The sequence below is a fragment of the Erpetoichthys calabaricus genome, chromosome 13 (assembly GCF_900747795.2).
Source record: "Erpetoichthys calabaricus chromosome 13, fErpCal1.3, whole genome shotgun sequence".
Lineage (NCBI taxonomy): Eukaryota > Metazoa > Chordata > Cladistia > Polypteriformes > Polypteridae > Erpetoichthys > Erpetoichthys calabaricus.
In genome coordinates this window covers 97,971,144-97,986,205 of record NC_041406.2, presented here as the reverse complement: position 1 = coordinate 97,986,205, position 15,062 = coordinate 97,971,144, and the positions used below count along the sequence as shown (strand labels likewise).

At 36.3% G+C, this 15,062-nt stretch overlaps 1 protein-coding gene across 2 annotated transcripts; it reads left to right on the top strand.

The window, feature by feature from the left end:
* Positions 1–491: 491 nt before the first annotated feature.
* On the top strand, positions 492–14,362 carry azin1b (antizyme inhibitor 1b). 2 transcript variants are annotated; one of them, XM_028817296.2, is made up of 12 exons: positions 492–708; positions 6,584–6,724; positions 8,922–9,122; positions 9,235–9,408; positions 9,668–9,840; positions 10,324–10,458; positions 10,607–10,688; positions 11,814–11,888; positions 12,515–12,680; positions 12,755–12,873; positions 13,026–13,240; positions 13,547–14,362. In XM_028817296.2, exons 3-12 carry the CDS (start codon positions 9,021–9,023, stop codon positions 13,653–13,655), a joined length of 1,350 nt encoding a protein of 449 aa, XP_028673129.1. In that variant the 5' UTR covers positions 492–708; positions 6,584–6,724; positions 8,922–9,020; the 3' UTR covers positions 13,656–14,362. The 2 variants fall into 2 exon arrangements, with proteins under 2 accessions (XP_028673129.1, XP_028673130.1); XM_028817297.2 differs by lacking the exon at positions 492–708 and adding an exon at positions 1,889–2,043.
* The last annotated feature ends 700 nt before the right edge of the window (positions 14,363–15,062 follow it).

The following is a 15,062-nucleotide window of genomic DNA, read 5'->3' as shown; positions in this document are numbered from 1 at the left end:
GCAAGCTCCATGGCACAAACCTTAACTTAAAAATCGATTATCACAGCGAGATTAAGGCGAATGGCTCCTTGAATTTTGAATGTTAGATAATAAAAAAGTCTTTCTTTACTACAGAAAAGACATTAACGCTACATTAAGATAATTTTGAAAATACTGGTCTTCACACTTGAAATGATACAAAAAGAAATCTATCAGACCAAATAATGATGATTTTTGTACCCCAGCTTCTTACTACGCCATGCGCACATTTACTGGTGTTTAGTGGCCTTATTCGCACCATAACATACTGCAGCCATTACTGTCCTGGCGATACGTGGCCGTTAGTTGTAACACATCATATGCACTGTTACCTATTTTAGACGAATGGGTGCCAGTCTCTCCACCCCAACGCCCAGAGAGAATTCCCCCCACACACTACGCGTGTTGGCAACGCGAGCGCCAAGACCCAAGTACAGTATAAATAAGGACACCTCGACAACCGTACTCGTTTGCTTGTCATTATCACGCACACCTACGTACGCGCATGCGCGCGGCCACACGCTCTTACTCGGGATCTATGCGCTGCCCCACTAGTTTCTCGCTCGTTGCTCTCAAGCTTATGGCAAAGAAAGCCTTATTTCTTTCCATAGTTGGTACCCCTATTACTCTTTAAAAATTCCGCCAAAAAAGAGAAGACGATTTACCAATACTTTGGGGCCGTTATCTCACGTAAGTTTAGCTATTTTTTCATTTTCTTCATTAGCGAAACGCTGGCAGCTGCATGTTGTGTATCAAACATGGCGGTCGCCAAGTTGCCAGGTAGGTGGATATTACTGCGGCTTGAATGTACTGTTTTTGTGTTATTGGTTTGTGAGCAGCCAGTATTTGTACACAGTATATTCTACGTATATTTAATTGAGTGTTTCGTATATATTGATGTTGAGGTGCAATCTGTAATATTGGCAAATGCCCGTTTTATTAAAATGTTTACTATCAGATGCTTGGATGCCCTTTCAGACTTGGAAATGCGTTGTTTCTCGCAGAGTAGACGTCTTTTGCCGATTACGTTTATATGCCTTTAGATGTATTACGTTAACAAGTCAATCAAAAGCTGGTTTTGTGATTGTTTTTTAATTTGGTTACTTTACTATGGATTTTTGAATGAGTCCTTTGCCACCTGTTAATATTTTGTTCTTTTAATCCGGCATCGCCTTTGGTTTCATGTAAAAAAAAAAAAATAAAAAAAAAAAACACTTTTTCCGCTCTTCTGATTTGGGCGCTGGATGTTTTGTTATATCAAGTACATACTAGAGCGATTGTAGAATTTTTATGTAGTCTTTAATTTTGATCAACTGATATCTTGGTGAAATGGTCTATACAGTGCATTTCTGTGTGGTCATACACTCGTGGCCGGCAAATTTGTCAGCGGTACAGCTGACAACCAACCGTTGAAATGGGTGGCAACTCTGTCCTCCTTTGCTTACTGGCTATTAAGTATGTCAGTCATGCTCACTTGAAGGAGGCATGGCGCTTTTACGCTTCTTTTAAGAAGCTGCACCGTTCAAATTTATCAGTTAACCGGCACGCTAGTTTTATTTTACTTATTTTAATGGAGATCGCTTTGAAGCATTGGTTCAAGTCTGTTTGAACTTTAAGTCACACGAGTGACTCGGTAATTCGTTCTCGCCACCCCACCCAGCTGACAGTATGTGATTATTTGTTTTATTTCTGTTTTATTTTCTTTTTGTTGTGTTGGTTAGACAAGATCACAAGAATCAAAACCGGTGCCAGGGCAGCGGAATCAAGACTAGCATCTAGATTGTTTTGTGGGCCCCACTTCGGTTTGTAATCTTGAATTCGGGCGGGCTCCACCGCGCCTCTTCCGGTTTGGGCTGGTTTTGGCCGGCTTCTCCCTCCGCGTTGAGCAGTGTAGGTTTAGCTGTTGAACACGTTCGTCTCCGGGCTCCCTCGCCCCGGGCCGAGGGAGCACTGGTCCACTTTTCACCGGACTTTTAACCCCTAGTCGTGGACTGCTGGCCACAGTGAGGTCTCAGAACACTGCAGGTAATAAACGAGGAAATATGCAGCGAGAAATGTCTGTCTACTTTTGTGAGTTGCCTTCGTTGGCCTTTGTCTCGTTCGGTTACTTTTTTATAAACCGAACAGTATTTGTTTGATCAACTGATGAGGCGTTTGTACCTGTAACCGTGATAAATTAATTAAGTAATTTGCTGGTTAAAATAAGCTACTTTTGCGTGACCTTTAGATATTTGGTGATATGAAAATGGTGGTAGTTGCTTAATCGTTAAGTTTTAAAGTCTTGATTCTATCTCACACCAAGTGGAAACATCAGTTTCCAGGGCTAGAATGTGACCTGATTAACTCACTTTATTTGTACTGTCTGCAAAAGATGGCCCACGTAAAACTCATATTCGCACAAACATGGCTAGTTCTCTGTTCCCACATTCTCGACGGGAATAGTTCTCATTGTGGCTTAATTGTCCGTCACATTACAGTGCACGTTCTTAAAAGCTGACTTGCAGATCGACAACTGTTTCCTTATCGAGTCAATTTAAAGTTAATTTTTCTTTTTCCCAATATTGTGACCGGTAAGACTAATGGTGAGTTTTATGGAATTTCAACTACTAGTAGGCGCAGTAATAGTTTCGCAACAGTGGTGTTCAACAGTAGTTAGATAACTGTGTGGTAATAGTGATACATAGGGAGAAGGAAAGTTTGTCTTTAAGAATGCATTTGTGATTTTTTTAATGCATTGTGTCACCATCAGGAATAAAAACTTAAATGTTAAAGTACTAATTATAAATTCTACAGTTCACCTTGAAGCATTGTTCCACCCAAGATGATTCAAGAGCAGCTTGTTCTTTGGGTAATATATTTATATAGTGCCTTTTTCCCTTCTCAGAGCACTTATGCTAAAGACTGCCATTCAAATCAGTTCCAAATTGAGTTTAAAATTTGTTCTGTAGCTTCTGTGTCTTAACTGTTTCTTTGTTGCTCTTAGCATTTAGTTTGTTAGGCATATTTGGATTTTATTTTGAATCGTGGGCGGGTCTTACTGCCAAGTTTCACTCTTTAAGGAGTAATCAGGCTTTCATTCAGAGATGAAGGTCATTAGGAGGTGCATGTTTTCCATTGATATATACTGTAATGGTAGGAAATGTGTGACTTCTCTGGAAGTTAGTTCTGTTTATTTTGCTGTCATACCTCTTTATCTGCACAGTGATATGAAGAGTTACTGCCTCATAGTTACAGAGCCCTGACTTAAAATCCCCATTCCTGGCACTCTCTTTTTCATGCCATGTTTGCATGACTTTCCTTGTGTATCACAAAGTAGTTTGTTAGGTTAATTTAAAAATATAAATTGGTCCTGTCTGAGTGAATGTGGTAGTGTTCTGGCACCATACAGCATTGCCTCCTACCTTGAAGCCAGTTCTTCCTAAATGGACACCATTTCCCTACAAGCTTAAAAAGGGTGAGAGGGCTTGAAAATGAGTGGTGCCCTTTAATGTTGGTTAATTTGGTGGATCTTTAAAACACAGTGACCATAATGTACTAAAGAATAGTGTTTTATAGGCTTTTACTGCAGTTTTTTTAGGGGAAAATTAATGAGACTGCTTTTCATTTAAACAAAAGATGTTTGTATGCTTAATTCTACAGCATTATTTGGTTATTTGCCCAGCGGTAAAGGTTCTTTAAAGTTTGATTGTGCCTACAGAAATTGGCATTGCCATATAGTTTTTTTATTTTTATTTTTTTTAATCCAAAGCTTTCTATACAGATGTGTACTGTTTGGAGAATGGCAGTGAAGTTCTTTTGGAAGATCACATTACATTCTGTGTCGTGTGTACTAATAGATTTTGTTACAAATTTGTCAGAAAGACTGAATGCTGGGATCCTAGATTTTACTAGAGAATCACTCCAATGGGCATAATTATTTCATGTGGTTTTTATTTTCTTCATGATCCATTTGTCACAGAGGGAGCCTGCAGTGGATGTCATGGTTGTAGTTTTTGTCAGTTAGTATATCCTCAGTTGTTAGTGTGATGATCTTCCCTTACATTTACTGGATTGGTGTTGACCGAAGTTACAGGTAACGTGACCTATTGTGTTTAGTGCTGTATATTATGAAGCATTTATCTTTTTGAAACATGCAACTACAGTAATGGAATTAATGTAAACTACAGGTGATTGAGTTTGATAATCCTTGATTTCAGTTTATTATGTAAGTTTCTAATTTTCATATTTGACAGTCACCCAACACAAGTTGTTGAACAGTGAGTCTAAATGCATTGTGTAGTTTTCTCTTGTCCAGCTGTGTTGCTTTGTGACTGATCATCATGAAGTTCTGCAGTCTGTAGTTCCCAGAAACAGTGCAGTTGTTCATATTTTAAGTCCTTATTAGGCTTTGTTTTGATAAAGTACTTCTAGTTTCTGATTTTTAAAATCAATTTGTAAGCCTGTTAAAAATGAATGTGTTTAGATCAGTTATTTTTAAATGTCCTGCAAAGTGTTGACATTTAAAATAGGTGCAGTTTAAAAATTAAAATGTTATTTCATATGTAGTTTAACTATAAAGTGTAAACTTTAATTCTTTGAAACATTTGTTACTTCATTACGTCTTGTACGCTTTGGCAGAAAATCTGTCCTTTGTAGTACATTGTCCGTGGCATTGACTTTGAACTACCATTGAAGTGTATGTATTTGATTACATAGTAAACAATTCCAGTGTAGTTGGCTGTGCTTATTGACTACCACTCTCAGTATGCAGGTTTTACAAGCACTACTTCGTTCCAATAATAGCAAAATTTAATTTACTTTGTCCCCTCTGCAAATGTGTGTTGTCCAAAAATTATTGAAAGACTAGCTTTAGAAAATATGACTTGTGAAGTTTAAATATAAATTTTAAAACTGTTTTTACATAATGTCAGTTGTTGGGATGCTTATAAAACCTTTTTTGTGTTTTTTGTAATGTTTCATATTTTTGTCAATTTGCAGGTGTGTTTGAATATTTTATAATATGTCATGTAAACATAGGTACTGAGCAAAGTACATGAATTCACTCTGAAACATTTAGCAGGAAATGTATAACATGGCTATATCATGAACTGTTATTCCCAGCAGGCACTAGTGATTGATATGGTTCATTGTGTGTTTCCAGTCCATTAAGTAGTCTGTCTTGTTCACCTATTTGAAAAAGGACCATTGCACTCTTGTATAAGAATATTTGTAGTTTTATGTAATTACATGTCAGACAAGCGCTGTCCTTTTAAGTGTAACGAAATCACACAATTGTTTCAGGATGCTTGCCAAAGTTCTCGGGGGTGTGTATTATAATTGTGCCTTTTAAATGAGGTTTCCATCCAGGTTTGGTTCCTGTCTCGTATGGTACTGCAGACTCCAACTAACAGTACTTGAGAAGGTAACCCAGTAAATTGATGGGCAAGAGTTGTGGTTATCGTCAGATAGTGTGGTTTTATCAGTTTTGTAGATAAGTTATACCTGTAGTCATGCTGAATGTTTTGTCTGTGTATTAATGGACTGCCAGTGGATCAGAACAAATGTGATGAAAAATTAACGTTGGCTAAAACTAGGAAAGCACCGATCAGGGTTTTTAGGGCCAATACCAATTACCAAAATATATCTGGATCGGCCGTTTCAGATTTTTTCACTATTTCTTTAAAAAAAAAAAATTAGTGAGCTCCTGCATAACCACACAGAGGTTCTTTATGTTCTATGTTAGTGTTAAGCATTTTTATAATTAAACAATAGGTCACTGATGTTACCTGTTCATTTTGAACATAACTAAATTCTGTAGGCTTACTTTTCAGTGACCCTAAAATATGATTCCCTTAAAATATGTTGAGAAAAAATATTTATCCATAAGACACATGTATTACGGTAAATGCCTCACATAAGTCGACTTATTTAATTTCTTCTGTTAATATACATATCTGAAAGAGCTTAGTTTTATAAAGGTAGGTTTAACCATTTGTCAAACAAGTTTTCACACATTATTCAATTGATATTGGCAGTAAAACACTGCATGGTCGTAAATATACTTGCATTTCCAGGTTTTAATCAATTGCACTACAGCTGTTTTGCCGTTAAATACAGTAAATGTGTGTTTCAGAGGTTTTTCCATTGTACCAGTAAGGCATTTCTAATTTTTGAGGTGTAATTGTATGTATTGCCGTTTTATGTAGTGCTTGCTTCTTTGCAAAGCTTATGCTGTATGACACACCAAAAATAAACAGAATACAAACCTTTAAAAAAAGCAGCAAATCTGTTAAATATTCATAAGATGTTTATTATTTTATAAGGCTATCATGCATAACAAGTTTACAGTTGAAATAGAAAATAGTTTTTAAGCCAGTAAGCCTACTGTTTACGAAGTTCTTTTCTCAACTGTGCAGTTCAGCAGATTTCATATTTTTATTTGCAAGTATCCATTTGTGCAGTGTTTAAGGCTTAATTTTCAGATTTTGTATAGGTAATGTAGTGCATATGTGGATATTTGAGGTTGACTCCTGAACTGCCTTTATTGACACTTTTTCTTTTTGTGAATTGTCTTTTCTTTCACTAGGGCGGACTTTCTCTTCAGGTATACAACAGTTATCCAGAGGGTCTAGGAGCAGCACTCTACAGGGAGCAGTTTGACTTTAACGCTGAGCCACCTTGGGAGCCCAGCTGATAGTAGGAGTGTTCCATCTCCTGACTTGTCCATGTAAGTCCAGTGATTGATTTAAGGAGAATTGAACATTTTGGTGTTAGACCCGATTTTAAACAATTCATGGCAGTTGGTAGAACCCAGAAAAAAAATTGATTTTGTACCTTTGATCTGGTAAGAGTTCATGCACATAATGAAAATATTAATCTTGTTTAATAACGTAATAGTGATGTGGCATTTATACATCTGACGGATTGTGGATGTTTAGCTTAAGTATGTCTTCATAAATATACAAATGGCATTTCAAACAAAGATTGGTATCAACATTACAAAATCACTACTGTATTTTGTCTGTCTCTGAAATGTGATGCCATTAGACAATTAACTGGTAATCTTAAAAGGCTCACTCTCATGGGGTTTGTGTGTCTGGCTGCTTGTCTCGGTCCAAGACAGGTTTATTTGGTTAGACTAACAGTCTGCTGTGGAGACTTCACAGATTGGTCCCTTAGTTCCTCTTGCACACAGTATGCCGTTGGGAGTGAAGGCCTGTCGAGACAGTGCTAAATGTGTCTAATGGTTTCTCTTCCACAGAACATCTTTGCAGTCAAGCAGATATGAACATAATAGACAGTGGTGACGTAAGGATCTACTTTGTATTATTCCAGTACAGGCAGTGTTTAACATAGAATTAAGTACCCATTTGCACTAAGTACATACTACAGATCCCCTGGATTACGTTTTTGTAATTCATTGTGGAAACTTCACATCTTTTTCTGTCAAGTATTATTTTTAGCTAATCCCATCAAAGGAATCTTTTTGGGTCACTGCTACTTGTTACTACTGGTTAATGCAAGTAATTGGCATTAAATGCAACCGTCCCCACTAATTTCAAATTTAGGCCTATTGATTTCCCACTGTATTTAGTCAGTTTGATTTAACTTTGAGTTTTAGGTGCAGTATTTTGTCTCCTCTTGATTGCCTTGCTCTCTACGGTTCAGTTTTGCAGTCTTAATTGTAAGTGGAATTAAATTTTGTTTATGTAATGGGCAACTGCATCTAGGAAGGAATTGTAGTTATATTTTATTTTGGGGAAGATGGGTTTAGTCATAAGGAATACACTTGTAGTTTGCAATCATATATCATTTGCTTTAATCCTGAAAGTTTGTTTACTGCGACATGCATGAAAAGTGGGTGATAGGGCCACAGCTTTGAGTCTGTCTCCCGTGCTTTGTGTAATTAACTGTTGACTGAGTTGATTGTAGGTTTCATCTGGCTAATACTGTGCTATTTGCTGAAATAGCCTTTTAGTATGTTAAGTCTGAGCAATGCACAGCTTCACATTAGGGCCCAACACATGTTCCACCTCAACAGTTTTTACGATTGTAGGTTTTCACATTTTTGCTTTAAATGTGTTTACCAGACAGCACAGTGCTAAGTGTGTCTTATGATGTGTGAAGTTTGATCTTCATCTATATGCTTATGTTCATTGCCCAATATTTGAGAGATGCATATTTGGTTAATTAGTGATACTTTGTTGACTAGTGCAGGTTAAGGTGGCATGTGCATGAGATTACCCTATGATGGTGCAATGCACTGGTTCTGTTTGAACCGGAGTCTGAATTAGGTATATGGGTAAGTGGATGAATGGACTGCCTTTATTGAATTACAGCAATCTCTGAGCTTAACTTTTTACATGTATAGGGAATTTTGAACTAACAACAAGAAAAATGGTATTCTGTTCAAGTTCAGTTTAGATGAGCAGAATTTTGCAAGGTTTTTGTAGTACTCTGACAGTATGGTGATAAATTTGAATGTCTATTTAATATAAAACTGGATTGAAACAGACGTCAAGTTTCATCCTAAAACACCTAAAATTGGTTCCATCAACTTTAGGAGCTGGCAGTAGTTGAAATTGAAAATCTGTTTATAATGCATTGTGTTAGATGTTTTTACAAATTAAAAATTCAAGGTGTTCCTCACTATGCATGGTTCAGAATGCATTACTTTCACTAAAATCTTGTATATACACTTGACTAGGTTTTATTTGCACATGATATTCCACTCTTGATTTAGATTAACTATAAATATAATTAAGGGGTTTTGTGGCAGTATTTAAGTCAATACTTAACTACATTAGTATTTCCCACTGCCACCTCTTGGTTGAAATTTTTGTCAGATTTTGTAAGCAGGGGGGATAATTTTATGACTGATTAGTGTAACAGTAGGATTGATTTCTAATAACATTGATTTTCAGTTTGTTGCATATTCCAAGAGTCCCAACATAAGGCTCAGTGACTACTTCATTTTTTGGCAACTTGGTTTATGATTGTCGGTTTTGCGGAATACGGCTGAGATGAAAGGATTTGTTGATGAACCCAGCTACACAATCGATCTTTTGGAAGAAGGAGCAACTGTGAAAGATGTCCTTGATAATCATATATATGAGCAGGCTTTGGTAAGTTTAGTGTCCTGCCTTGTGTCTGTAAGAAACAACCTCCTTAAATGCATGGAGTGCAGAAAGCTGATTTATGCTTTAATGAATTAACTATTTTCCCCTTCCGCCATAGGCTGAAAAGAGTGCGTTTTTTGTGGCAGACCTTGGCAACATAGTAAAGAAACATGTACAGTGGAAAAATGTTATGACTCAAGTGAAACCCTTCTATTCTGTGAGGTGCAATGCAAGTCCAGCTGTTATTGAAATCCTTGCAGCTCTGGGCACAGGCTTTGCCTGTGCTAATAAAGTATGTGGTACATTTTTGCTTTTTCCTTTATTGCTTGCTTATAATTTTGTCCAGTCACATGTATGCAGTATTAACATTTATCCTGTGCTCTAAGCAGTACATTGGGGGTGTGTTTTTTTCCTTCCTTTAAGGTACTTGTTCTGCTTGCCCAGCATACTTTGCTCATTAAGACCATGATGTGCCTTTCCAAGGAACATGCATCTTTTAATGTGCTTCAGCTGCATGTCAAAATGACCGTTTTTTTCTTTTTTGCCATCAGAATGAAATTGCACTTGTTCAGAGTTTTGGAGTATCACCTGACAATATAATTTACACAGGTGTGTGTAAACAACTGTCTCAAATAAAGTTTGCTGCAAGAAATGGGGTTGACATCCTTGTTTGTGATAATGAAACCGAATTGATGAAAATTGCTCGCTGCCATCCAAGTGCCAAGTAAGTTAATTTTATGTTCAGTTTTTTGGACAGTGTTTTACATATACATTGTATAGAATTGTGTAAACAGATATTTCCTGTTTTCTTTACAGTGTTTCTGCTTCTAACCTGCTTCTTGTACTCTTGTATGTAGATATCAAGAGTTATTATGGAAAGCTTTAAAGTACATCAATTTCATAGTCAACTTAAAAGGACATGTTAAAAAAAAAAAAAAAAAAAAAAAAAAGTAGCTTTAGAGAAGGTAACACTTCAGATTTTTATTCCAGGTTTCATGACAGGTTTTGGCTTGCTGGTGCTGGGGGCAGTCTGTCTTAGAGACCCTAATTGCTAGTTTTCTCTCCGTACAGGAATTTTTCTGTAGGTCCTTCATACTGTGGTCAATTCTGAAGCAGGGCTGCTGCAACCTAAACATCTTCTACTTCTGACAGTCTTCAGGGTTGATTGTATACCAACTGTGCCCCAATCATCTTGTCCTTCTCTTAGGCTGTTGCTACTAGTTGTAATGGAGACCAGCAGCGCAGAAGAACATATGTGCATGTCCTTTGGCTCCACACTGAAGAACTGCCGACATCTTTTGGAGCGTGCAAAGGAGTTGAAACTTCAGGTGGCCGGAGTTAAGTGAGTCACGAAAATTACCATTTAAGATTTTTAATTCCTGGTATAAGTGGTGCTTTCATAAAGATTACTTAAATAGTAGCTTTAAAACAAAGTGACTAGTTTCAAAACTAGTAGTGACCTTTTCCACTTTTTTTTTTTTTGGTTATAGATTTCACATTTCAAGCTCTTGCAGAGATCCACAGACTTTCATTCATGCAGTATCTGATGCACGTTGTATCTTTGATATGGGGGTAAGCAGGTTTTTTTGCCTTCTCAGCTTGAAACTTCATTGGCTAAAGTTATGATAGTATCACTCTAGGGCAAAGGACATCCCTTCAGGAGAAAGGCCTCTGTTTTTAAGTTAAAGCCCAAGCCGGAATGAAACATTTGTGATAACTTGGCAGAAGTAAATAGAATGGCCCCAGTGGTTAGATGTATGAAACTGTGTAGATGGATCAAGTATTTATTGGTCTATTGAGCAGAGTGTTTTCTGACAATCTTTCTTTAACCTTTGCAGGCATGTTTTAAATAGGTTTAGATTACGTTTCAAGGTTTGGAGGAATTTCCCAAGTTCAGTCTAGGATAATCTTGTTGCTAAGGGGTTTTATTCTAATAAATTTAGAAATTGGTGGTCTTTTAATTGACCTTATTGTTAATACTCATTTACACATTTTAGTATTTCTTATATTTTTACCAAAACTTAATGCTTAAGCTTTCTTTGCCAGTTTAATTCACTTTGTTCTATAGATTTTTTCCACAAGTCCTAAATGCCACAAAGAGCGTGTTGGGTGGGGCTGTTACTTCAGTGAAACTTTAGTACCATATTCAATTGCTTGCTCATTTATGAGAAATGTTTAATGAGTAGACTAGTGAAAGTGAGTTTTTCTCCCCTTTAGCATTTACTGTTTACACATTGGGTTTACAAAAAGGTAGATAAAATGCCAATGAAGCACAAGTGTTTAAAGCTGTGACAAAGAATACAAATATTTGAGCTACTTAGAGCACTACTCTTAGGGAAGTTAAAAGCAAGATGCATTGTGAAACTTTTTATTAACCAGCTGCAATGGGTTTTGCCAGGACTAAATATGGAAACTGTTACAGAGCATTATTTACTTTTTTACTAGTTTCTTTTTAGCCAATGTTTTTGCCATTACTGATATTAACATGACTTCTGCAACACAGTTGGCACAGGCTTGAGTTGTATTTTGAGCCTTTGTCAGTATTTTTGTCTGATCATGGGGAGGGGGTGGGTATTGTAGACTAAGTGGGATTTTGATGTAAAGGTGAGATGTTGCTACTCTGACAGTTGGAGGACTTGGACAGTGTTATTAAAAACATCCTCCTGTAGTAAAAGTGCTGAAACTTTTGTGTTTTAGGAGGAATTTGGCTTTGACATGAGTATCTTGGATATTGGTGGCGGATTCTCCGGAGCAGAATTTCAGCTTGAGGAGGTATCTTGAACAATCAACACTATATAAAAGTATTGGTTGCCTTTGTATGTTAATGCACTTAATTTGGTCTTTTGTTAGGTATTCTGTTATATTTACTGTAATGGGACATAATACAATCGGCATCTTTAGTGCTTATAGGTTTAGTTAGTAAGATTGTAGACTCAGCTATGTAAAATACACCTGTTGGCTTCTTTGCCTACATGTACCACCCCCTTTTTTATTCAACTTGCCCTGTGTTTGTCTTGGTCAAATTTTGCAATCAATTTTTTGCCTACTTTAATGGAACTGATTTCCTTCAAACTTTGCATGCATGTTGATCTCTAGTGATCGTGCAATATTTAGTTAGTTTTGACCAGGGATCTGTAAATTGTCAAATTTAAATTTCTAATTTCCTTTTTAGCTAACACATGAAAAATTAGCAGTGTTGATCAAGTGGTTAGCGTGTTGGACTTTTGATTAAACAGTCAACAGTTTCGCTGTATGTTCAGTAAAGTAGCATTTTAGTACTATTGAGTTGCAATAGTTTTGAAGGTAGTGTTGGGTTTTTTTGTTTTTTTTTTAATATTTTGGTTTATGCTTTTTTGATTCAGAATTTGTTGTTTTTTTCCCCCCTTCCTTCCCTGCAGGTGTATAGTGCTATTAGCCCTCTGCTTGATGTGTATTTCCCACCAGAGTCCGGTGTGTCTGTTATTGCTGAACCAGGAAGATTTTATGTTGCGGCTTCATTTACACTTGCAGTAAACATAATTTCAAAGAAAGTGATTGCTAGAGATCATCATGATAAATTCACAGGTTAGTTAAACACATGCTTAGGTAGACTGTAGTTACTTTAACTACTTTAGTTAATTTTGATGTAACTTTTGTAGATTTGGAGCCATCACCAAATGATGAACCAGCATTTGTGTATTACATGAATGATGGAGTATATGGGTCTTTTTCCAATAAGTTAGCCGAAGAGACCATTACAGTTCCTTTGGTTCACAAGGTAAGGATTATTTTTACTTGAGTCACTCTTTTTATTGCAGCAATGATGTCTAGGTTGAAGTCCATTGTTAATTTAACTTGCAGAGATATTGGCTAAAAACATCTTGATAGCTTTCTTTGTTAAATAGAAATATACTTTTTTTTTTTTGTTAGAAATACAATAAAGATGAAGTCATGTTTGCCAGCAGTTTGTGGGGCCCATCTTCAGATGGCCTTGACCAAGTTGTCGAGCACTGTCTGTTGCCTGAGCTGAATATTGGAGACTGGGTGATTTTTGAAAATATGGGTGCTAACAGCCTGGGGGAGCAGGCCAACTTTACTGATTTTCAGAAACCACCCATATACTATGTTATTTCGGCTTGTGATTGGTAAGTTTTTTTCTTTGTACTAAATTTTCATATTTTGCACGTGAAACCTATTTTTGTCACACTTTTTTTTGTTTTTTAGTGTCACTCGTAAACTACTGAATAGTACTCATTTTTGTTCCTTGACCTGGTTTATCAATGTATGGCTTGATGTAACCAGATACTTCATGCATAATTGCAGATGGAGATTTAGTTATAATAAAAATGAGCAAGTGGTGAAACAAGTAAAATACAACTTTTATTTTTAATTTGTCTTTAATTGGGCATTTAAGTGTTTAGCAGAAAATTTTAATAGTTTCTATTCCATAGGTACGACATACAGGAAGCAGGAATAACACTGGATGCTACAATGAAGAAATGGTCTCTTGTACATGCTTGTTTTCACCTGGGTCCTGATACCTTTTCCTCACTGGTTTAAAGCATTTCCATCTGACGTTCTTGCGTCTTCAAAATTGATAAATTGCCTGGTTAACATTCCAAAGTCGAAGTATATTGAATGCAGAATTGAGGCATTTAACTGGGATCAGGCAGAAGTGTATTTTATCTGGTTGGCTAATTGTGCAAAAGTTCAAAAATACATTTGCTTTGCTCTGACACCCAAATTTACTTGATCATACTGTATTAAAATATGCAACAAAATGGATGACTCGGATGAGATGGAATCCTACTGCTGGGTTCCCCTGCTTAAAGTTTACATATGCGTTTGTGTTTTTCCTTTTTTAATTACAGAATACAGCACAGGTTTTCGGTCTTGAAAATTGTCTACCCAAGATGTAACAGCTCTCCGTAGAGTACAATTTAGAGCAGAATTTGTAAATTTGTGCTTTGGCGTGTAGTGGTAGAAAGTCAATGTGACTTTTCAGTTGGCTTGTGACATAATTCAACTTCACCCTCGTCTGATTGCAATAAATTTCTTGTGTAAGTTTTGCTATTTTGTTCCCTGTTAAAGTGATAGAGATGTACAGTCTTGGGCACACTAAGCTTTAGCTATGTTTTCTTCACTGTATAAATTGTATTCCTGTTTAGTATAGTTGTGATGCCCTGCACAGTGTTACCAAATCGTGCTGTCTTTTTAAACTTTTTTAAATTAAAATTGACCAGGTGTGATTTATTCACATCCCTTTATTTTCTTTGTTTACTTTGTTCACTTCAGCTTATTTAATTTTGTCTGTAAATTTACCAGTCCTGAGGTAGAAATGTGCGATACTAAAGATTTTGGGAAAGTTCCATTTAACTTGTCTTGCTTTGGTATTTAGACCCTTTTAATCTAGGGGAGTAAGTATATAATTTGACATGCATTGACTGGATATGTAATTTTTAGCAACATTACATCTATAAATGTTAAATTGTATTAGAAAATGGATGTATTATAAATAGAAGTACATTTTACAGTTTTGGCATATGAATATTTTACTAGCCCTTTAAATTTATGCCAGTCTGTCTAGGCAAAATCTCTATCCAAACCGCCATGTATACTATTGAAATCTGATAGTTGTCCCTCATTTACCTGGATTGACAGAACATGGGCCGTCGTAACATTGAACTTGTATAGATGTTTTGGTCAAAGCAAAATCTTTTATAATCCACGTGGAATTACTCAAAATACCCCATCAGATAGTAGTTTTATGTTGAATAATTTTGTCGGAATTGACCTTCAAGGTAAAAGCAATGCAGTTAAGCTAAATGGAGTACTTAGTTTTCCAGCAACATGGCAGATGTGCTACATATAGCCATTTTAGACTCAAAGGTATTCAAAGCACATTATGCTGTTTTATTAAAGCAATCCAGTAACAAAAAAAGTATCCAGAAACCTCACTAATCATTC

What these genes read in the sequence shown, in the direction of transcription:
- azin1b (XM_028817296.2), top strand. Translation starts at nt 9,021, where the DNA reads ATGAAAGGATTTGTTGATGAACCCAGCTACACAATCGATCTTTTGGAA. An exon ending in CTTCAGGTGGCCGGAGTTAA is followed by an intron (nt 10,459 to 10,606) that starts GTGAGTCACGAA and finishes TTTTGGTTATAG; the next exon opens with ATTTCACATTTCAAGCTCTT. An exon ending in GTTATTTCGGCTTGTGATTG is followed by an intron (nt 13,241 to 13,546) that starts GTAAGTTTTTTT and finishes TCTATTCCATAG; the next exon opens with GTACGACATACAGGAAGCAG.